This window comes from Hydra vulgaris, chromosome 06 (genome assembly GCF_038396675.1).
Source record: "Hydra vulgaris chromosome 06, alternate assembly HydraT2T_AEP".
Taxonomy (NCBI): domain Eukaryota; kingdom Metazoa; phylum Cnidaria; class Hydrozoa; order Anthoathecata; family Hydridae; genus Hydra; species Hydra vulgaris.
In genome coordinates, this window is record NC_088925.1 from 4,666,650 (window position 1) to 4,691,896 (window position 25,247).

Below are 25,247 nucleotides of genomic sequence, written 5' to 3' on the forward strand. Positions count from 1 at the left end.
TTTAGAACCAAAAGATAATATAAATCCCATGTATAGATGTTATATCCTTCATAGTTAATTTAAAGTATGGCTGAGTTAGCTAGATATGGTTCAGAAATAAATTTTTACGCTGGTTTCTAATAATACTGGACTCTATTGTACTGTAACATTCAACACTTTCTTTGACAACCATTGGTATGCGTGTGTATGTATTTATATCTATGTATATATGTATTTATGCATATATGCCACGATGTTAGTTTTTAGGTTGTCATTTTTTGTACATATATATTTTTTCTTCCCTTACATAGCTTTTTGATGTTTGACGCTGTAGTGGTCTCATTTACTGTTTTCGTGGTTGTTGCTATATTTTATTCAAAATCTATTTTTTAAATTGGTTAACAACATTCTATCTAAGTATCTATGCTGGCATTAACTTTGTATGGTTTCATTGTTTTTATAATTTTTATATAGTTTTATATCTTATCGGAATGGGTTTATTTATCCAATAAGTACCAATTTTAGCGACTTGTGTTTATAATAAAGTTTTATCCAACAGCATCTATCACATTACATAAATTATGAATACATAAAAGCAATGTTTTTTCTTTGTTTTATACCTCCTATTATTTTATATTTATTTATTTTACATATTGATACATCAATGCATATGTATATTTATTTTAAAGAAGTTAAGCTTTTGTATTTAATCAAGATTTATGGTTTCTTATGTGTCCTGTTTTGTTTAAGGTATACTTTAACGATAAAATTACTGTTGACTACAACTTGTGTATAAGCTTCTTCTTCTTAAAATAAATCTGCGTTTATTCTGAACATCTGTTTGTTTTTCTTTGTTTTTATTAATTATCCACCTTTATATTCTTTCTATAGAAATGTTTCATATTTCTCTGTGGGGTTTCATTGCTCAGTCTAGTTCAAGCAACTCAGATTACCTGCATTAAAAGTAATAAAAAATCTGGTATAATTTAACTATGTAAACATCCGTTACCTCCACATAAATTTCCTTGTCTCGAAAATCCAAACATGATTGACATACAAACATGACACTTTGTTGGTGAATTAAAAGTCTTCGTTAGAAATTGATGATCATGCTAAAATGAAAAGTGATCATAGAAGAAAATTTTTGTCAAAAGATTTTACAAAATTTTAAACTTAAGTTATGCAATAATTTCAAGCTTACATCTGATTTTTCTTCCTTTTTTTCAATACTTTTAATAGATGCAACTGATTGAATTGCAGTGTCAACTTCAACGGTTTCAATACTTTTCTGATCTTCTTCTTCTTTGATCTGTTTAAATTTTTGATAAAATTTAATATTTAATATTTTTTAATCATTAAATATTGCTAAATAGGCCCTTTATATGTATTATATTATTTGCAACCACACAGTTTTATACAAGAAAAATGTTTGAATCTCAAGGGAGTGTACTCAAGGGAGTGTCAGATTTACATAACTTTTTTCACCATTAGAAAGATGGTTAACCTGCTAAAAATTGGTTAAGAAAAAAGTATATTTTTTGATTTGTTTGAACTGCTCAACCTACCCCAATGGGGTAAATTGACCAACTGTGTGGGGCAAGTTGAGCAATCAAAGAATAAATCAATATGCATGATATAGAATATGGATGAATCATCAATAAAATTATTGTTAACAATAGACATGTCTATAATTTATAATTTATTTTATTTTATGCACTTTAATGTTGTAAGTAAGAGAAGAGAAAAAATTAAACAAAGTATCATTAAAATATAAAAATATTATTTTATTATTATCTTGAACTCTGAAACCCAATTCAAAAATTACTAATTTAAAAAATATATAATGTACCACAAAATTTTTATTGCAAAGTTATTTCTTTGTGTTCAATTTTGATTATTTTTTCAAAGCTTATCCTTACTAGGCAAAGTGACATATTAGTTAGGTTTTAAAGAAGGACTTATGAAAAAATGGCTAATTTAAATCAAAAGTTTGGTAAATTGTAAAAAGTCAACTATATAATACAAACTAGCATAACTTATAAGATAACAAATACAACTCTAAAATTAACAACACTTAAATGATAAAAGATAAAAATATTTGTGAGCATCTAAGATAAAAATAGCAATTTCTTTCACTTTTTTGATCCAAAATAAAAAAAAAGTATCTATGCATCTTACTCAACTGGCATACAGCAACCTTTATTCAGCAACCTTCTGTTATGCATTGTGCTACCATTTTAATTTCCTAATTTTCTTTTATTAGATGCAATGCATAGTTTTTGAGATATTTTAATTACCCAACTTGCATCGATGCTTAACTAACCCTGCTCTACCCTATCCATTGACAAAAACAATAAACTAACAACCCAATATCAAATGTGATTAACTAATAAAAATCTGATATCTAAAATGACAAACCAATGACAATCCAATAACAAAAATAATAAACCAATGACAATCTAATAACAGAAATAATAAACCAATGATTATCTATCATGAATAATGATAAAAAAAAGGCAACAATGAACACAAAAAAATTACTTTGGTCTTTTTTTTCATTACTTACCTTCTTTTCTAAATTACAATAAAAATATGTTTGTACCTTTGGAAGATCCTCAGGTAGAGTAAGAACTTCAGGAGCCAACAAATTTAAAAAAGAGAAGCTGAAACCACTTCCTGAATAAATTTAAAAACAAAAATTTACTAATGTTTTTGTTTATATTATAATTTATATTAATTATAATTAAGATACATCCATTTTTTAAAACACATTTTATTGAAATAAAAATAAAACATTAAAACAATTTTGATTTATAAGAAAAAATTGGTAAAAAAAAATAATTTAACAACTAACAATTTATTCATTTATTATTTTTATTGCTTTTTTTATTGAATTTCATTAATTATTACACACACTCTCTGCAAAAAATCCTTGAGCAGTATATCAGGTCTTATTATAGGGCAAGGGTGATCACTCAGCATTCGTGAAACAAGCACATAAACAAAATGTTACAACTTCCAGAAATGATAAACAACAATAACCTAATCACAAGAGTATTGCTTTGTCTCAAGAACTTGGGAGAAACTTTTTGATTTTACATGAAATATTTTTGATAAAATATTTATGTTAAAGACCAAACTTGTTTATTTAAGTTTGCATATTGTTAAAAAAATTCGCATCATTATACACAGTAGCGTAGATATTTTGATGTTTCAGATTTCAGATGTTGTGAAAACTCCAAACTTAAGTATGTTCATGTCAAAAAAATCACAGTGATATTGGAGCTTGGGAACTAAAAAACCCTAAAAAGCCCCCCCCCCCCCCCCCCACACACTCTGAAGGTGATGAGAAAATATACTTTTTTACAATATTATATTAAATTTAATCTCATCGAAAAGTTTCAAATTATGATTTTTAAAACTTCTAACTGTTCTTTTGTTAACTGGGAATTTTATTAACTGGGAATTAAAGAAGATGATAACATAAATGAATCTAACCCTGGATAACTTCTGGTGTTCTTAAACCTATTTCTGCTATAAGCCTTACTAGTTTAAAAAATTTCAATACAAAAAATATATTATTGATTAAATTCAAGTTGCACAGAAATAAAATTAATTCTAAAAAATATTTCAGTCATTTTAAAAAAACATTCTAAAAAATCATATATCTTTTTTCAATAACAATAATGTAATAAATAATGTAAAAAAATACTTGGAAATGAATTTAAGAAATCATAAACATCAAAGTTTCAACAAATACTAATTTTTATAGTCTCAAAATCATCTCTAGCGTGGTTGTCTAGTGTTGTTGTTGTAGCTTTGCTAATTTATTCTCAATCTGAATGTAATTACACTTAAACAGAAATATTTTTATTAATAGTCATTCATCACGTCGGTTATTATTACTTTATTTTTATCATAATAAATATTATTATTCTTACTGTTGTTATTATTGCTATAATTATCATTGTTATATTATTATTATTATAATAGTATAATACATAATTTTTATATATACTACTATTATTACTACTTGTATTATTATTATCATTATTATTATCATCATGATCACTATTTTTTTAATTTGATAGGCGTTTACTTTATATTAGTAATTTTAATATTTGTAAATATCCTTGATGCAGCAACTATATTTAGAATATATTTGATTTAAGGAGCAAATATTACATGGTCATAACTTTTCAATTTTAATATATTAATCAATAAAATTTAAAACCTGTCAACAAAATAAAACTTAGTATAAAATAATATTAATACAAATTTTTATATCTCATTACTATCACATTCAGGGTGGGTGGATTTTTTGGGGTATTTTAATCCCAAGCTCACACAGAAACCACTCTAGGACTGGACAATTGGGACATTTTTCTGGGGTGGCAAATCTAAAGGGCAACATTTTGAATGTTACTGTGAAAAAATATTTTTACTCAGTTAATCAAAATATAAACTTGTTGATTTTTGAAATATAAACTTGTTGATTTTTGAAATATAAACTTGTTGATTTTTGAAATATAAACTTGTTGATTTTTGAAATATAAACTTGTTGATTTTTGAAATATAAACTTGTTGATTTTTGAAATATAAACTTGTTGATTTTTGAAATATAAACTTGTTGATTTTTGAAATATAAACTTGTTGATTTTTGAAATATAAACTTGTTGATTTTTGAAATATAAACTTGTTGATTTTTGAAATATAAACTTGTTGATTTTTTTCTTTAGCAAAATTCAACATTTATTATTTGACATTTTCTAAAAATTATTTGTCATCCATCCTTCCAAGAAAAACAATAAAAGAAAAACTAATTGAGCGAGATTTCTAACTAAATATGAGGCTTATTAATTTAAAGTTAGCAATAATTATTTGATTGACAGTTATGATTAAGAAAGTTTCAACGTAATAGTAGAAATTTAATGTAACAATAATAAAATTAACAACAACAATAAAATTGAACCAAGATGAATAAAACTTGTTCATTAATTAAGTTAACAGTGTAATGTTATCAAGTTGTAAATTCAAAACAATTATAACAAAAGTTTATTTTAAAAATTTTATTATTTAAACTTGGCACTTTCAGCAAGCGTTATAATCAAATTAAGTTTAAAAAAATCTATAATCAAATTAAAAACATTTAATAAAGAAACGTAATTTTAATTTAAATTTGTTTTTAATTCAAGAAAATGGGAACTTTGAGTCAAAGCTGAGCAATATGGACTTTTTTGAATCCAATATTGCTGTTACACAGAAAAATGAAAACAAACTATACAGTTCTTAATGCAGCAATAAAAAAAAATTTGTGGTAAAAAATACTTGCCATTCTTGTTCATTATGAGTGAAAAAAGGATAAAAATATTCAACAACTAGACTTAAAATAAAATTAAAATGATGGTAATTTATATAATAACAGTGTTAAAGAACTGTTTGAAGCATTCAAAGTATATTGTCTACTGAAAGGAAAACTTTTTTTTGAAACAAAGAAAGTTTTTCTCAGGAAATCAAGCTGCTGAGGAAACCTTGTTTCATCTCGATTTCCTAAGGACTTCTTTGTGACTAATTTGAGAAATCTGACTTTAATATGTGAATTTAAAAATATCCAACTTGTATTATAAAAAATAGTTTTTTTTTATACAAAATAATTGACAGGATCAAACCTGACTAAGTCTGAAATAATCTACCTTTAAAATTGAACAGATTTAGGTCTAACAAAGGTGATTTACAGAGATGAAGAAATTGCAAATGCAGAAATGAAATAAATGAAACATGGAAAAGATATTGTGGTAAAAAAATAAATGAAACATGGAAAATATATCGATGTGGTAAACAAATAAATGAAACATGGAAAAGACATTGATGTGGTAAAAAAATAAACGAAACATGGAAAATTGATGTGGTAAAAAGATGCAGAATGCCAAGTCAAAGAAATGTGTCAATTTTATGTCAATTAGACATAAAATTGACACATTTCTTTTAGAAAATTCTCAAATAATGAAAATTTAGTAAAAAAAGATTTATAATCAATTGGGTTAAACCAAATCAATTGAAAAAAATAAAATAGAAAACAAATCAACAAAAGTTGTGCAAGACTGTCCATTTGCTCAAACATGCCACAAATGTTATAAGTGAACTGGTGCAAATTAAAAATACTCTGTTGAATACTAAGTTGAATCTGTATCATCAGGTGAATCTGTATCATCAGGTGAATCTGTATCATCCAGTGAAAGAAATTGTAGAAAAGCTTTGATTGCCTTAAACTATTTTGCATTAGACGTTATAACTTCAGAAATTTCTAAATTTTATTTTATAATATTATTAAATATGAGTAAATTAATATTATTTTTCTTTGTATATTTAATTAAATTTTATTAACTATGTTATTTAGATAACCCAAATAAGCGTCAGCAGTAAAACCATTTAAACTTTTTATTTTTAGACTTTTTATCTGTTTTATTTTAAAAAATTTTCAAATTAGAAAACCCATGGTTGTTATAAACCACTGCATAAACGTGTAATAAAAAATGATTGTAGTTTTACCTCCAAGTTTATTTGTGTTTGATTCTTGATGAAGATGATCTAATTCTTTTTGAAAAGTTTTGAGTTGATTTTCTAGCTCCTCATTGCGCCTGATTTAAAATTAAAAAACAACTAATACATAGTGACAGAAAATTTTTTGTCACTAAATTAATAAACAAACCTTTCTGTTTGACTATATAAATTCTTAATTTTTATTAATTCGTCATTCAGTTGTTGTTTAGCTTGCACCTCTAAACTTAAACTTGCTTGCAATGACAAAAGTTCCTGTTTATCTAACTTTTGTGAACGCCTTGCTTGCCAATTCTTATTCTATATATATATAAAAAAAAAAAAAAACTTAGTTAAAAAAAAAATTCATAAAATGAACATTAATAAAAAGAACTGAAAATACTTACTCCACCTCCTGTTGAGTTTTTTAGACTTTCAAGTTCATCCGTCATTCTTGATGCCAATGCTTGCAAGTACCCACGTGCATCTTTTTCATCGCTCACCCTAAGCAAGAGTTCAATAAATTTCATACAACATAATGGGATTGTTGAAATAATCTTAATCAAGAGCAAAAAAACTTTTTATAATTATTTTTAATGAGATAAAGTCATAATATTTTGCTTTCTTTCAAACAGACTGTAAAAATGCAATCAGCTTTGCAATTTAAGAATAATTAATTACAATAATTTGCAATAATTAGTCAATACAAACTAAAAAAATTATATAAAAACTACAACTAACTTTTAAAACCAAAGTTATAAAAACCTAGATAAAAAAAAGATAAAATATCTAATGCTAACATAATTAACTAATTAACTAAATGTTAACATAATTAACTAAATGTTAACATAATTAACTAAAATGCTAACATAATTAACTAATTCCTATGCATGTTTATGCTAACCTATGCAAACTTAAATTAAGAAGTAATGAATGCTTTTTCTATATTTAAGTACTTTCACGAATTTAGATCTTCAATTTCAAGATTTTTTTTTCAGATTGAGTTAATATTTTTCAGATTGAGTTAATATTTAAAAACTAATTTTAATTAAGCATATCTGACCATTGAACTATTTCTGCAACTTGTTCTTCCCATTGAGCAATGTCCATATGCTTTTCAGACGACAATCGAAGCTCTGCTTCTAAATTTTTATGGTTCATTGAAATTTGTTCAAGTTGAGATGTTAACTAAAAATAACAATCAAATAACTACATTTCAAACAAAAATATATTACATCAAAAACAAAATCATTTATCAAAACAATAAATATAAACTTTAAAAAAGGACAGAATAAACAAATGAACACATAGACTGATAAATTAAAAAACCTCTTTAACTTGAGCAGACAACCGATCATTTTCATTTTTTAACACATTACTATTCCGAAGTGATGCATTCTTGTAATCAATTAAAGCTTCTTGCTGAACACTTTCACTAAAATACGAAATGTAAAACTATGACACATTTAAAAACAACAAAAAACAGGAGTAAAAAGAGCCTTGACAGTAGTAGCTCCTTAACTTTGGATTAGGTTAATTATATAATAAAAATTATAAAAATAAAAAAAACATAAGCTGAATTAAAATAAAACAATTATAACTAAAAAAATTAGTAAAAAGTAAAAGCAACTTTTTATCTACACCCTGGCATAATATTACACAAAATTATTTTGGTTGAAGTTAATACAAACAAAATTGAAATCTTTTTTCAAATTGAAATCTTTTTCAAATTGAAATCTTTTTTCAAATTAAAATCTTTTTCAAATTGAAAATTTCTTGAATTAAATTGAGCTAAGAAGTTGTTTTAAATTGAAAAAAAAAAAAAATTAAGTCTAAAACAAAATCTATTAAAGAAAAATTTTTTTACCAATAAAATTTTTTGGTTTAACTTTTAATAAAAGCCATAAAACACAGGCTGAGATCCATACTCTGGTCTCACAAGCTGAGATTCACTTTGTGGTGGCTTTATCATACTTGTTAGCAAAATTAGTGTTTGATTTCCCTTCCCTAAACTTCTTACATAATATAGCTTTAATAATTGCCATTATTTCTTAATTAGACAAAGTTACTGATAATTTGTAAGATTGTATGTCGTTACAAAATTGATACTCTTCAATACCAATGTTTTTCTTCAATGGCACATTTTCATATTTATCAAAACCTTCTGATTTAAATCCACATTGACATATGAATTGCAGAACCATTAATTTTGGAGATAATGTTTTCAGTTTTATCATATCAAATTTAGTCTTTAACCAGTAAGGACAAGACTGGTTTAAGATGCCGAAAACATGTATTACAGCATACTAATAGGTTTTTTAGACTTCTAAAGTATGCATTGTTCTGACTGGATACTTTTTTCTTTCAAACACCCTTATAAAAATGATGTTTTTCATTTTGAAATTTAACTTCAGCCTTATTGTAATTATACAGGTTTTTTTTACACAACAATTTGTATGAACAATTTTCCTGAACAACTTCTTTGCCATTAAACTCTTCTGCATTGCCAATTGATTTCATGGTAGTTTTGCATTTTGGGACCAAATCTTGCTCAGAAATATTTTAATTGGTTAAAGTGATTTACAACATACAAATTGATTTGTTGAAATAAATTAGAGCATGCAATTTTGTTGAATTGAATTAGAGCATGCAATTCAAATTTTCAAATCAAAACACGCAATTTGATTGAGTATTGTAAAAGATTCTTAATTCAATGCAAGTGTGAGGAATGAACAAATGTGTATTAAAAACAAAAAAAATGTTCTAAAAATATAAACAAACCTTTCCTTCCTTTTTTTTTGTAACTTTTCCTTGAGCAATTTTATCTTAAAAAAAAAAAATTTAAATCATATTAGTAATTTTAGCACTATGTAATAATATTACACAATCAACATCAAAAACCAGACATAGTAGTATTTTAACAGTGCGTAGTAATATTATGCAATCAACATCAAAAAACCAGACATGAATATGTAGTATTTTAACACTGCATAAATTTGTTAGTAAGTGACTGGGTCCCGGCTAAAAATAAGATTCTTTTCAAACCCGGCCCCGGCTACACTATAAGATTTAGCCTTTAATAAATCTTAAAGTGTAGCCCAGCTACACTTTAAGATTTATTTTTTTTATGTTAATTCGCCTCCCTAAGGCTGAAAATGCTACTACAGACAAAGCTACTTGATTGTGGTTACAACCCTCTCACAATTATATAACTCTAAAACATGAACCTTGACAACCAAGGCCCCTGCACAGAGAAACAAGTTGAGCGAGGTACTACCAGGGACACTGTAGGAACTCTCACTTATGACACAAGCACTCTACCACTACACCACAACCGCATTAAATTTACAATGTGCTTTTAGACTTTGAGAGTAAGAAGGTTATTATTCATCAATAAAGGAATACCATCATTATTGCAATATTTTTTTGCAGTAGATAAATGAGTTTTGTTGTCTAACAAAAATTGCAGATTTTAAGTGCTGAAATTAAATCCATAACCCTTAAATCCATAATTATAATTAATAATCAGCTGTTTGTTCTTAGCAATCAAAAAGTGAAATTTTTTTGTTAAGACAAGAGTATAAAGTTGAGTTGTCAACAAATAGAGTCACTTTAGATATTAAAATTTTCATGAAGATTGATATTGTAGATAAGAAATAATACAGGAGCAAAGATTTAAGGGTACCACAAGATACCTTGTGGTACCCTTAAAGTTACTTGAAATAAAGAAGAATGTAGGCCTTCAAGAACAACTTTTTACTGCAGTTAGTAAGAAATAATTTAATGATCTCAAAACTTTTATGTAAAGAAACTAATAACAGAGTGACAACTAATTGTAGGATAGCTAGAGAGGTCAAAGTGTTTTCTAGAGTTTTGAAAAATTGGAACCACTTATTTAGCACTTTTTAAAAATATATATTATATAATAAGATCAAATGTTAGACTTACTTTAGTTAATGGCGTGGTTGAGAAAATGTTTTTAGAACCTAACATCTGATTTAAGATACAAGATTTAGTAAACTGAGAATAACAGAGCTTAACATCAGACGGGACCTTTTACATTGGCTTCTTGGAATAATAAAAGGACATTTATTCTTAAAAGAGATTCTTGTAAAAAATATGAAATAAATGAATAATAAAGCAACTGCTAAAGATTGTGAAAAATTTGGAGTGAATGAGGTTTGACTTAGGAATAAAGGCTTCCAAACTTTTAGTCCAGAAGGAATAAAAGCTTCTGAGATGAGCTTTATGCATTCATATTATGGATATAAACATATATGTTTTCTATTTATTTAGATGCCGGCATACAATATCCTTACATATTTATATAAACTTTAGTATTTTTATGGTGTAGTATTTGCTTAAGCAGGATAAGATAATGATGATGATGATGATGATGATAATGATGATGGTAATGATGATCATGTTGATCATAACGATGTTTATATATTGATGGCTTAATCCGCAAACCAGCCAACTCCATTTTTATAAAATGTTCAGGAACAACAAAAAACTGAATAATTTCATTATTAAATGGAATAAAAAAAGTTTCAAAACACACTTTTGTAGATTATTAATTCAGAGGTTTACAATGAAGTTTTATGAAATTCAATGAAGTTATATGGAATAAATGGAGTTGGCTCAATTTAATAACCAAATTTTAAATTATTTTGGGAGTTGGCTGATTTTCCGTAGTAACTTTAATGGTTATTGTATAATTTAATGATTGTTGTAATAACATTAATGATAAAGTGTTTTTATTTTGAGGTCTAGAAAATAGTTTAAAAATACAATAAAAATTATGCCGGAATAAAATAAGCATTTTTGAAGTGTAGGTAAGATTTATTTATTGTTTAAATGTAGCAATGCATGATATGGAATATTGTCATAGAAATCATGATAATCTGAAGCCAGGGTAGTTTTCAAATCCTGGAGGTCTTGAAATTTCCTGTTTTTAATTTTCAATCTTTCGGAGAATCTTTGAAATAGCTATATTCATCAAAACATTTGACAATATTGAATTTCTATTTTGTGACACGCAACCATCACTATATAAAATTAATTTAATATTGCTTTGCCTGTTGAGTCTGGGAAGAAATTTTTGGATAATGAATTTCCCCAATATGCTTGCATATTCTTCAGCATTTAGTCCTCCCTCAATTTCATTCCACAAAAAACAGTATCCGGCTTTTGTTGTAAGATCAAATAAACAAAAGTTATGAACACATAGCTTCGTTTTATAATACAGAGAAGAAACATTTGACTTGGACGCAAGCAAAACTGCTTGTACATCAACTGTAAAAACAAACTCTTCCTGTTCTTTATCTTTCTGTTTTTCAATTCGTGCTTCATTTTTTCTTTGCATGTGTTGGTTGTAGTCTAGGTCTGACATATAGCCAAGCTTGTGTGATAAACATTTTTTCACATAAATCCTTTTTAGGTTGGAATAGAGCAATATTTTCGGTCTCCATGGTGTTGTTGAATCTTGCTACAGACAAATGGGCAATGTTGTTTGATAAACACCATTCAGACACATAAAAATTATAAAGGGAGTTTTTTGTAGACCATTCAGGTAAAATATATTTCTTAGATGTTGATTTCCGACAGTAGTGCGATTCCATTTTTGGCAAACTTTCAAAAAAATCTTTGAGTGAAGTTACTTCTATATGAAACAGATTCTCTCTAGCCTTCGGTGATTCTACCAATGATACTGCTTGGTTGATAATTGATCTTGATTGTTTCCAACTACACACGGTTGATTTTCCAATACACAGAGTGTTTAAGAACATTGTCTTATAGACTCTGTACAATTTTTCTTCTTTCCTTAAATAGTACTCAATTGAGCTAAGTCTTTTGGATTTTAAAGCATCCTTTCTGTCTCTCAGTCTCTTGATAGGAAAGCATTTGGCAAGACTATCAACATACACCTTCTTTTCTCCTTAAGTCATCTTCCAAAAACTTTTGAAGATTTCCGTTCAATCTGTGTTTAAAATATCCAAACATTGATAGGCAGATTTTTTGTTTGATGCACATTTACACCTTGATTTCAGCCTTTTTGCATTTTTAGGCACATCAGTGATTACTTTGTCGCCTATTCTTTTGCAACCAAAATATTTTTGTCCCTTTTCTCAATAAGCAAAATTTTTATGATCTTTCCATGTGGATCTATCAACCTGACATCTCCTTTGTCGCTTGACTTTTTTTGTCCCTCCTTCATCACTATCAGATTCTGAGTCTGAGTGCTCAGAATATGGGACCAAGGAAGCATTTTAATTTCTTTCATCGATAATGTCATTGTTTATCAATGGGGAGCTATTAACTATACCAGTAGGTATTTGTGGATCCTGACTTGGCACAAGAGCTTGAATGGAAACTTCAACCCCACTTGTGGGTGTGTCATGCGTTGGGAATATTTCCTGATCAAAAACAGTAGTGTAATTGGGTAACATAAAATCTTCGCCAAAGATCAAAAAAGGAATTGTTTCGATAGCACTGTCTGTATGAGAATATGAAAAATCACTCTGCATTTCTCCATTACAATGACCAACGTCTTTGGTAAATGATATTCTAAAAAATCAAGTATATTTTAATCATTTCAAGGAATTCATGTATTCAAGATTTATTAACCCGATATTGCATAATGTTTCCAATTGGCAATAAACCATTAAAAAAAGAAAAACCTTTTTTTTTGTCAAATAAAATTAACTTTGCAGGAGTATCGTTTTGATTTTTTATCTTTGCTTGCATTAAATAAAAAAAACGGACAAATCAAATAAAAGTTATAAAACTTAGAAGTGTAGTTTAAAATTTTGACATTATTACTACTTGCTTTTGAAATTATTACTACTTGCTTTTGAATTTTAAACTACGCTTCTAAGTTTAATAACTTTTTTTTGTTTGTCCGTTTTTTTCAAAACTTTAAAATAAATATGTGCGATATAAGGTTAAGAAATGACTACAATATAACCAAATACAGCATTAATAAACACAAGGAGCTGATTCTGTAATTGTAATGAAATTATCAAACTTAATTTAACTGTTTTTGAAAACAAATATGCTTTAAAAAGTTAAAGTGTCTTACTTTGCATTAATTCAGGTCCTTTTATATATTAAAAGCTTCAAATGTGTATATTAAATATTTAAACTCCGCGATCTAACACTTCACATTACAAAATAGCAAAATTGGCGGGAGTTAACTGGATTGGTAAATCGTTTTTTTTAAACCTGGAGTTGGCTAGTATGTGTGCGGGGTGATTTAACGTATTTATACTTTTATTTGAACTATGGTCGTTTTGCATATCATATAAAATTTGAAGATCAACAAAATGGCATCAAAATCTGGATTTTGACCAAACATGGAGTTGGCTGGTTTGCGGATTAAGTCATCAATATGCATATGTATACAAAATGTAACATGAATTTTGAATTAAAAAAATATACTTTAGGATGTATAAATGTTTATGCAGCCCCAATCAAAAACCCGGCCCCGGCTATATTATATCACACCTGGCCCCGGTCAAATATCAACCCTGGTTGTTCACTAGCATATGTAGTATTTTAACAGTGCGTAGTAATATTACACAACCAATATCAAAAACCAGACATCAGGCTTGGCCAGAAAGGCGTGCGATTTCACGCCATAATATGACCACACAAATACTATTTGATTTTACTTAACTTGACCACGGCTGTTATTAAGTTTTAAAAATTTGTATGCGTTTTAAAAACGCGCTTTAAAAATTTTAACTTAACTATAAAGAAACTTAAAAAAAACTTATTGTTAATGAAGCAAATAAATTTTCGTAAAAAAAATTGCGAAAAACAAAATAAAAACAACTTAACTAAAACTAAAATAGCAAAAATAAAATTAAAACTTAACTAAAATAAATAATAAACTAAAACGATAAGATTATCTAAATTACTTTTTATTACTAATATTTTTATTACTAATTATTTGGAATAAATAACTTTGAATCGTTTATCTTTACTAATGTTTTTATAATTTCATATTAATGTTTTTATAAAAAATCATTAGCAGTGATTTATTACTTTATTTAAATGCATTTCAATAATATAAAAATGTAAGTAAAGATCAAAGTTATTTAATTCAAACGGCTTTCAAAAATGTTTATCTTTTTTTTTTTTATCTCATTTTCATCTTTAACAAAAATATTGAGTATCTGCTGATCTATATATGCTATAGAATATTAGTTGTTTAACGTCCTAACATCAAACAGCTTCAAGGCCAAGCATTAAGTAGAAGCTGCAGCAGTAAACCATGTACTTGGCAGACTCAACAAATTATTTTGCACTAAAGGACTAAAAACTTTGGTTCAAACAAAAAAAATTTCTGCTTTAATTCTTTGAAGAATTTTGACATTTGATTATCTTTAAATTTGTTTTATAACTATAGATTAAATGAGATATGATTCAGATACCTAATTTTCACAACCAAGAGACACATTTTAGACACTAAGTCATACTATACACACATACAATCTTTTTCACTATTACATCTAATTATCTAATTTCACTATTACAAGACTATAAATATAGAATCTTCAACCTCATCATCACAAAAATAAATCTAAAATTTTTTGTCTATTGCTTTCCATAATATTTCCAAAGATTGAGTTCTGCAAATTAGAAAATGCTTTCATTGATATGTGCAACAAAATGTTTTCATTGATATGTGCATTTTAATCATTTTACAAATTTTTTCAGGTTAAAAAAACTCTCTGAGTGTTACTGTGTTATTAAGTGTTACTGTGTTATTAAATGTTACCTTAGTGTCCTCAGAAAAGTTTTAATGCTCTCCTCAGAACCTTATCTTTGATTTTTTCAACACACATTGCAAATTCTCTGCAAGTTTCTCAGGCAGCCTCATGTGATTGGATTTTTAATTTTTATATTAAATGTCTTTATTAAAAAATAGTAAATTACCTCCTCTTCATGTGCTGCATTGTTTTTTACCATATCATTATACTTTTCTTCAAGAACCTATAATAATAAAAAGATAATAAGAAAAATATTTCAAAATTTTTTCTAATTTTTAAAAGTTATAGCTATATTTTCAAATTGAAATTATTCAGCATAGAAAATATTTTCTAATTAAAAACTTTCTTGTACCTTTAACTCAATAGATAGCTGCTTACGTTCTTTGGTCAAAACCTCTTCATTTTCTTTTTTTACTTTTTCAAGTTCGGATTTTAATCTATATTTATTCAAATAAATGACAAAACAAAAAATTACATAATCTTATAATTAATTACACCATTAACTTAGTGATACAATTATTTAACTGGATTATACTATAATCAATATTCTACGCACATACACATATATGTATATATGTATTTTTTATACACAAATATAATATAGTTAAACACTTGTGAGGTTTAAACAAGTATCCTTGTCATTTTCTAATTTAAAGATAATTCTACACCTAACCACACAGTTAATTAAACCATGTGTCTTCCATTTTGTTTTATATTTTGATACTAGATTTCAGTTTATAAAAAAATATTCCATACAAAATTTCAGCCAAATGTTGAGTGGTTCACAAGATATTGGAGTTTTAAAAATATATTTTACAAATATATTTGACTAATAAATTTTACAAATACATTTTACAAATATATTTTACAAACATATTTTACAAATATATTTTCCTACTTTGTTCTCACAACACCTTTAAAAAACTTTTTTCTTAATAAAATGAGAAATGACAAAAAAATAAAAATAAGCAGTGCCTTTTTAATGCAGACCTTTAAAAGATGAAATATGAAACGAACATGCTTAAAAATTTTTAATGCAGACCTTTAAAAGATGAAATATGAAACGAACATGCTTAAAAATTTTTAATGCAGACCTTTAAAAGATGAAATATGAAACGAACATGCTTAAAAATTTTTAATGCAGACCTTTAAAAGATGAAATATGAAACGAACATGCTTAAAAATTTTTAATGCAGACCTTTAAAAGATGAAATATGAAACGAACATGCTTAAAAATTTTTAATGCAGACCTTTAAAAGATGAAATATGAAACGAACATGCTTAAAAATTTTTAATGCAGACCTTTAAAAGATGAAATATGAAACGAACATGCTTAAAAATTTTTAATGCAGACCTTTAAAAGATGAAATATGAAACGAACATGCTTAAAAATTTTTAATGCAGACCTTTAAAAGATGAAATATGAAACAAACATGCTTAAAAATTTTTAATGCAGACCTTTAAAAGATGAAATATGAAACGAACATGCTTAAAAATTTTTAATGCAGACCTTTAAAAGATGAAACATGAAACGAACATGCTTAAAAATTTTTAATGCAGACCTTTAAAAGATGAAACATGAAACGAACATGCTTAAAAACTTTTAATGCAGACCTTTAAAAGATGAAACATGAAACGAACATGCTTAAAAATTTTTAATGCAGACCTTTAAAAGATGAAACATGAAACGAACATGCTTAAAAACTTTTAATGCAGACCTTTAAAAGATGAAATATGAAACGAACATGCTTAAAAACAACTTTTATAACCCAACTTTGAAGTCAATTTATTCAAAACACCGTAACATATTTTTTGTTTTGTTTTTGATATTGTTAGTAATTTATATTTGCCACAAAAAATGTAAGGATAAAACAAAAAGAAAAAACAGAAAGAACTACAATTTCAAAGATAAAACAAATTTTCAAGAAACTTTTTTTAAAATATTTTCAAGCACATAAAAATGAATTAACCTTAATACAAGTAATTACTAAAAGATATTGATTGATGAATATACAAAATTTTTAAAGGTATTGAAGTTTCATGTTTGACAGTAATTCTAATATATTGTTGCTATTTCAACTAATACTTTTTCCAATTCGTTTTTTTCAAACACCTTCTACCAGAACTACATCTTTTTAAGATGTAATCAAGAAGAAAGTTGTAATTAAGAAACGTAAGATGTAATTGAGAACACAAAAGTTGTAATTAAGAAACATAAGATCTAATTGAGAACATAAAAGTTGTAAATAAGAAATCGAAAGATGTAATTGAGAATGTGAAAGCTGTAATTAAGAAAGGTTTATAATATAGATACTCAGAACAAAGTTTTCTGTATTTCTAACTTTGTAGCAGCATTCTGTATTAATTACTTTGTAATTTAATGTTGGATCTGCCTCTGGGCAAGCTGGCTAAATGGGTTAGTTTTCAATTGATAATAATATTACTAATTAAATAAAAAAAGTCATGAAAATGACTTTTGGTAATGTAGCGATAACTGAAAAAATACAATCGGGTGTCAATTAAAACTACTTTTTTTTTAGTTTAATAAAGAATTCAGATGAATAATAATTAAAGCAAATAATTTATTTACAAAAAAATATAAGGTTTAAACAATGTCATTAAAAAAAGCACCACAATGTCAAGGTAAACATCAACTTGGATGTTTTCTATATTTAAAATTATTGTGTAATGTGTGTAAACTTATTGCATAATGTGTGTTAAACTTATGATGTCATCATGGTGTTAAATGATATTGCAAAAAAAAAAATTTGGTAGTGTTTTTGTTTTTTAGTCATGAATAAAAATTCCATGAAAGTATTTTATATGGGCAAAAAATGGATTTGCAGGTATGAGTGGCATGTATGTAAAACTTTAAACACAGTATAAAAATATACTTTTATGATGTGTTCACTGGAGTCAACAAATTTTGAACTTATCTTTCTTTAATATATCTTTCAATAATTTTGGGCACTTAAACCTATTAGAGTAATCTACTAACAATGTTGTAACTTTTTTATGAAGAAATGCTATACAAAAAATTTAATCATCTGGAGTCATCTATAAAAAAGATATTGGGTTGTTATCAAACGTGTCAGCTCTACAGTCTATAAAAGTTGCTATAGAAGCCTTGAAATAAGAATCCTTTATACAACTAATATAACATTTGAATTTATGTTAAACAAATTAACACAGCAACAACTCTTATTAAGAAATAAACTTAAGGATAGATTAATATTACAAACAAAGAACAAAGTATTATGTTGGATGTTCTACACTATCATCTAAACAACATTTTGAATAGTAAACGATTATAAAATATTTAACAAAACCAGTAAAACTGCCTTAAATAAAACAATTATTGAGTTAATTGTGTTTTTATAACAACCAATATGAAAATTTTGCCAGCAAAGATCACTGGCAGCATTTTCACTTTGAATACTGATCATTTGAACAATGTAGATCTAGAAAAAGCTATAAAATTGATTTTTAGCTTTATCACTACTTCAAAAACTAAATACTGAGTTTAATACATTCTTGAAAAAAAAAGCTTCAATTAGAATTTAAAAGAAAAAAACAACAACTTATATTTAAAAAAAAAGATAATAACACAATGGAGATTTTAACAAAAAGAGATAATAACACAAAGGAGATAATGACAAAAAAAGATAATAACAAAAAAGAACAGTTTTTGGAACTATTGTAAGAAAAGGAAAAACTCAAAAATATTTGTAACAACTATTTTAAAATTATATATGACAACTATTTAAAAATTATAAATTATCTCATGAATGTTCGACCAACAAGTGTCGAATCAGAATGTGCCTACTCTACTGGGCTTATCACTACAACAATAAGATCACAACTAAGTGACAGGAGCATAGATGATTTATGCTTCTTGTGAGCATATTTTTAAAAATGTAATATTTTAAAAACTTATTAACTTCTTTATATCATTTCTTTATTTTTTTAGTTTAGAATATATTTTGCTGTTTAATAAAATAAATTATACATAAGATTATCACGTAATAAAATATATAAACAAATAAGACAATTTAAAAAACAGACCGGGACTCAAAAAAGATATGGGTGATACAATACCACCACAATCTTTTCATAGAGCCCCTTTTATAAAATTTTTTTATTTTGTGACGTTTTTCAAATAGTATTTTAAACTAAAAATAACAAAATACGTTTTAAATTCTACAAATTTTTAATTTTTTATTAATAATATGCATTTATAAAGTAACTTAAGAAAATATTTTTTTAGTTGTAAAAAATGATTACAAGTAATTTACTAGTATTCATGTAAGGGATTTTTTTTGAGTTACCGATGATGAAAATATTCAATAATTTTATTTTTAATATTAGATTTTTTCTATTGAGTTACTGATGATGAAAACATTCAGTAATTTTGTAATTTCTAATATTCATTTCATCACATTTTTTTTTTTGAGGGAACATTGAAATGACTTTTAATTTGATGAATTGATGCGTGCAATCTTTCGCTTTCTTTCTGATATGACTTCAAAATTTTGAATAAGATTTTTGAGATTAAAATCTTAAAGATCTTTGGTAATATCCTGTCTTATCACTTTCAATGATAAAAAAATTTCTTTTCCCTCACAATAATTCTATTCTTTAAAATCTTTTCTTCTAGTTATCTTTTGTTTAAAATATTTGCAGAGCAAATCTTTTAAATTATTTTAAAAACAAAAAATATTTTTTTAAGATATTGGACCCTAAAGTGTTCAATTTCTTAAATACCGGGTTGACAAATCATAGAGAAATTTGAAATTTTGAATGGGTGTTCTGTCTTTGTTTATGGATTTTGCGTATAACAGGTTTCCAGAATTTCTTACATAATATTGACTTGTACTGGTGTCCCTTATTTTAACATAATCCAAGTGAACAGCACCTGTTGTTTAGAAGAAACACTTGTTGTGCAGAAAATGTTTTGATTGGTTAACTCATGGAACACTCAACATAATGCTAGTTTACTTTTTTTAAGAGCATCATGAATGATCTAATTTATTAAAAAATGATTAATCAATACCAGGGTTTCAACTAAATTATGTATTGCATGAGGATTTTCTTCAATAATAGCATACCCACATTTGATTTTCTCAGCATACTAATATAGCAGCCCACTAGGCAAATCTACTTTATTTTGGTGCTTGGTCACCAATTGATCTGTTATGGCTTGTGCTGAAACTCTGAAGCACAAATTTTGTTATATGCTCAATATTCAGTTTTTTCCTTGTAAAAAGGTTTTCTTTTAAATGTGTTTAATAAAATTTAAAAAAACTTTTTAATACATATTCAAAAAATTTATACAAGTAGTAAAATGGGGTCGTCTATAAATTATGTTACGCTATAAAGCAGAGGGGAGGGGGGGGGGATCGGTGGTTTTGTGACGACTTATACAAAACTTGCTACTTAAGTGCAACAAGGGGGGAGGTCAAAAACAGTCAAAAATTGTGTGACGTAATTTATGGACGACCCCAATGTTCATAATTAAATATAGTTCCAGGTAATATATAAATAATTAATTCCTGTCTTAGTGCAACTTTATAGATGAAGTTCTTTTAACTTATCTAATGACTATGATAAAAACATGATAAAAAACCCCCCATTTAATTGGAGGAAATAGAAAAGGTAAGAGAAGTATGTAAACCTTGAATGGTTATCACTCTAGTGGTATTATCTCTCCAGTGGTCACATTAAAAGCAGCCCTGATCTGCAAAACAAGAAAAAGCCAGGGAGAACTTACAGTTGTAAAAAAAATTACTGCAGCTTTACCATAATTCTATATTTAAATTTAAAAAAATGACACTATGAAAACCCATCTTAATCACATAAGCATGGAACTTTAGACATTAAACATGAAAATAATGTATATATTGCTATTGAAAAAATGTATATATTGCTATTTCTACACAGTTGTGTAGCTTCATAATATATTTTTCACACTGTTTTAAAATATAAACCTTGAACAAAACAGTTTTTTCAGAAAAAAAAAGAAAGTAAAAAATTAATTCATATCTAGATTTGTATCTTGCCAAAAACACACTCAATGTATTTGTTAAAGCCTGCACAGATGACTATTTCAGAATGATATTATTAATGATATTTCTTACAAGTGTGCAAATATATTTCTGTGTGTATATAAACGTATACAATAAATAATTAAAAAAAATATAAATTTATATATATATATATATATATATATATATATATATATATATATATATATATATATATATATAAAACCAACATTAGAAAATATTATTTTGTCCTTAAAGACTCATCAGTAATGTTCTGATTTTATGGGACCAAATATTAGCAATAAAACAAGAAAACTGATTTAAAGCGATTTAAAAGATACATGCATATACATACATACATACATGCATACATATGCATGTATGCATGTATGCATGTATGCATGTATGTATGTATGTATGTATGTATGTATGTATGTATGTATGTATGTATGTATGTATGTATGTATGTATGTATGTATGCGTATATATATGTATTATGCATGTATGTATATTAGGGTTATGACTAAAAAATTTTTTTAAGAATTTTTTTTTAGAATTTAATAGATTTTTTTAGAATAAAATGTCAACATGAGTGGAAAAATTATATTTATGAACAGAAAATATAAGTTGTTAATGTTAATTTTGAAAAAGATAACCCCCCAAGCTGAAAATAACTTTTCCTATCTTTTTAGTGTACATACAAAAATGGTCTTGCTTCAGACAAGAATAAGAAAGTTTACAAATGTCAACAAATAGAAGAGCTGGATATTACCACAATTGAAGATACTCAAGGTATTCGTCCAAGAAACAAATGTCCATCAGCCAAGACCAAGATTTTGATGAATCAGCTAGTGAAGGAGGTCATTAAGAAACTGAAGAGCAGTGTTCCAACAGTGATACTAAAGCTGAAGATTTCGAAAGTTTTTCATCATCATCAAAGAGACAAAAAACAAATTTGGTTGTAAATTTAGTGATTTCTGTGAAGATTAGTACCGATAAAAGCACATAAAGTCAGCAAAACTTTATCAAAAGGTGGAATTTCTATCCCTACTCCAACTCAAAGTGGTGTCTACAAAGGTGTCATGAAAGAAGGAATGTGGTGGGAATTGAACTCGGAACCTCTCGCTTACAAAGCGAGCACTCGTCCACGACACCACTACCGCATATAGTATATATGTTTGATATTTTCTTGATTTTTGCATAAAAACTCCACTAAATTGAGTATGGGGATACAGGGTTGAGAAATTGTCATACCCCTAATGTGTGTGTGTGTGTTTGTGTTTGTGTGTGTGTGTGTGTGTGTGTGTGTGTGTGTGTGTGTGTGTGTGTGTCTATATATATATATATATATATATATATATATATATATATATATATATATATATATATATATATATATATGTATGTATGTATCATATATTACTACACAATTGTTAATAATATAATCAAATCTAAATCTAAATTATCTGTAAATAGAATCAATTTAATCAAATTTACCTGTTTATTTCTTGGCTTGAATCACTCCTTGAGGAATTAGGCACAACTTTATGATGCAGTGACTCAATTTCCTCTTCCAGCTGCTGACAATAAAGATCAGCTTTTATTCTAAGTTTTTCTTCTTTTTGTAAATCTACTTTCATTTCTTCAACTTGGGCTATCAATTCATGTTTTGACTTTTCTGCAGCTCTGCATTCTTTTCGAATTTGTTCTAACTTATTCATTGAATTTTCAATTTCTTCTTCTTTTTCACGAACAAGTCTAGCCAACTTTATTTTCTGAGATCTGACATCTGCTAGTTTTTCATTAAGATCACTAAACTCCTCCATGGTTTGCTTACGTTGTAAAACTGCCTCTTGATAGTCTTTTTGTAAAACAATAATTTTTGCCTTAACATTATTTAACTCATTAATTAAGTTCTCTTTTTCTTGTACTAACAGGTTTTTTGTACGTTCAAGTTCGTGTATTTTTCCATCTAAAAGTATTTTTAATTTCAATATGAAAGAGATGGTAGATAAGAAAAAAGGATTTTTGTTTTTTAATATCAAACCGTTTACCATCTTTTAAAACTTTGTTGGTGTTCAATTTTAACTCCTTATTTTCTTTTTCTAAAATTTCGATTCTAACTTCTAACTCTAAGCAAAAAATAATTATTTTTTTTTTTTAAATCGTTTCAAAATATTTAGTAAAATTAAAAAGGTACAAATAAAAACAAACAAAACATATAAAAATAAAAACTAAAAATATATCAAAATAAATCAGTAAAAAAATAACCACTTAATAAACCGCTACCAGAATTTTTTTTAGAAAGATCATGTGCTGAAACACCACTTGACTTAATAGATTCAGATCTCTTAAGCAAATCTAAAAAAAAAATTTTTTGACAAAACTGTGACATTTTCTTTCATATTTTGAACTATGATAAGTTGCAAATATATAAACCAGCTACTAAGATTCATTTTATTTCTTTTATATTTTATATTTATTTTTTAAATTCAATAAAAGCTGGAATATTTAATTCAATTTTTTAATATAAATTTTATCTTGGTTATTATTGAGTAATAAAAAGCTAAAATTTACAGTACTTCTCAGACTAAAGGTCTTTAAAGCACATGAATTAAGTCCTTTGTGATAGCATTGCAAGCTCTTTATAGTTTAGGTGTGGTAGTGTTAGGGGAGTAGAATAAGCTCTACAGCATGCAAAGTAACGAATAGTTACCAATAAACAACCACCCAAAATGACATAAAATATTATTTTGAACATTATATGTGACAAATCTTTTTTTTATTTACTTATTTAACAATAACTTCACTTCACTGGTGGTAAAACCAACAGGTGCCTTTTGACATACTTGATTGAATTTCTTATCTTGTTGGATGATATTGTATAATTGTATTGTATATTTCATGTATTTTTCATGTTGAATTGTTATGGAGGTTGTATTATTATGGAGGTTGTATCATTGTAATATAAAAAGATTTTCATTTTCACCTCATTAAAGGTTTCCACCATTTGTGACAACATTGCAATAAAAGAATAATTTTTAAATAAATTTAAAAATGTAGGCATTTTTTTTAATTTATGAATTTAAAAAACATTATGACATCACTTTAATAACATACAAAAAAAAATCATTTTAACTATAAATTTTAATTAATTATATTAATATCTTTTTGATATTATTAATTATATTATTAATTAATATCTTCTTGTCGCAAGAAAAAGATTTAGTAGAAAGTTTTGATTTTTGATGTAAATGTTACATTGCCTGAATAGAATTTATTGCATGTTAAAACCTTAATATTTTTCCCAGCTAGACTTAATTTATATAGCTTTGTAGCTTATTTAATAAAAAAATTAAAAATTATAATAACATAAATAAATAAAGTTATGATCACTTGAGCTTATTAACTAAATTTTTAATTTTAGAACATCATCTAACAATTTTAGAACATCATCTAACAATTTTAGAACATTAAACAACAAACCTGACTAACAACTAAAAATAACTATATAATAATCTACTCCATATATCTCTAGGCTAACTAATGAATTACTCACATACACAGCTATTGTAATATAATTTCATAATATTATATTCATTTTTATATCAAATTTTAATTTTAAATTTTTTTAATATACAAGTAATGCACATTATCACATAAACAAATATTTTAAACAACATTAAACATATACCTATTTCACAACTATAAGCTAACTAAAAACAAATTAATAATATTATTAACCTAACTACTAATCAATTTTCGTCCCGTAATGATCCAAAATACAAATATAAACCATGACATCCATTAAACAAATCGTAGCAAAATTAAACTTTTACTACTTGCCTGATGATTGTGGTAACACATGAAACTCAGAGTTGCAATGTTAAATTATATTATAAACATTAGC

At 26.2% G+C, this 25,247-nt stretch overlaps 1 protein-coding gene across 1 annotated transcript in view; it reads right to left on the reverse strand.

The window, feature by feature from the left end:
- LOC100213759 (serine/threonine-protein kinase MRCK alpha) overlaps positions 1-25,247 on the reverse strand; it is a 76,821-nt gene that overhangs the window by 19,932 nt on the left and 31,642 nt on the right. The window contains exons 15-28 of the mRNA XM_065799036.1: positions 23,627-23,698; positions 23,392-23,469; positions 22,835-23,309; positions 15,646-15,730; positions 15,460-15,516; positions 9,298-9,341; positions 7,846-7,951; positions 7,580-7,704; positions 6,924-7,020; positions 6,689-6,837; positions 6,529-6,617; positions 2,582-2,655; positions 1,181-1,288; positions 989-1,091 (exon numbers count right to left, since the gene is read on the reverse strand). Of these exons, the coding sequence (XP_065655108.1) occupies positions 989-1,091; positions 1,181-1,288; positions 2,582-2,655; positions 6,529-6,617; positions 6,689-6,837; positions 6,924-7,020; positions 7,580-7,704; positions 7,846-7,951; positions 9,298-9,341; positions 15,460-15,516; positions 15,646-15,730; positions 22,835-23,309; positions 23,392-23,469; positions 23,627-23,698 (1,662 nt within the window). The remainder of the gene's footprint in view (positions 1-988; positions 1,092-1,180; positions 1,289-2,581; positions 2,656-6,528; positions 6,618-6,688; positions 6,838-6,923; positions 7,021-7,579; positions 7,705-7,845; positions 7,952-9,297; positions 9,342-15,459; positions 15,517-15,645; positions 15,731-22,834; positions 23,310-23,391; positions 23,470-23,626; positions 23,699-25,247) is intronic.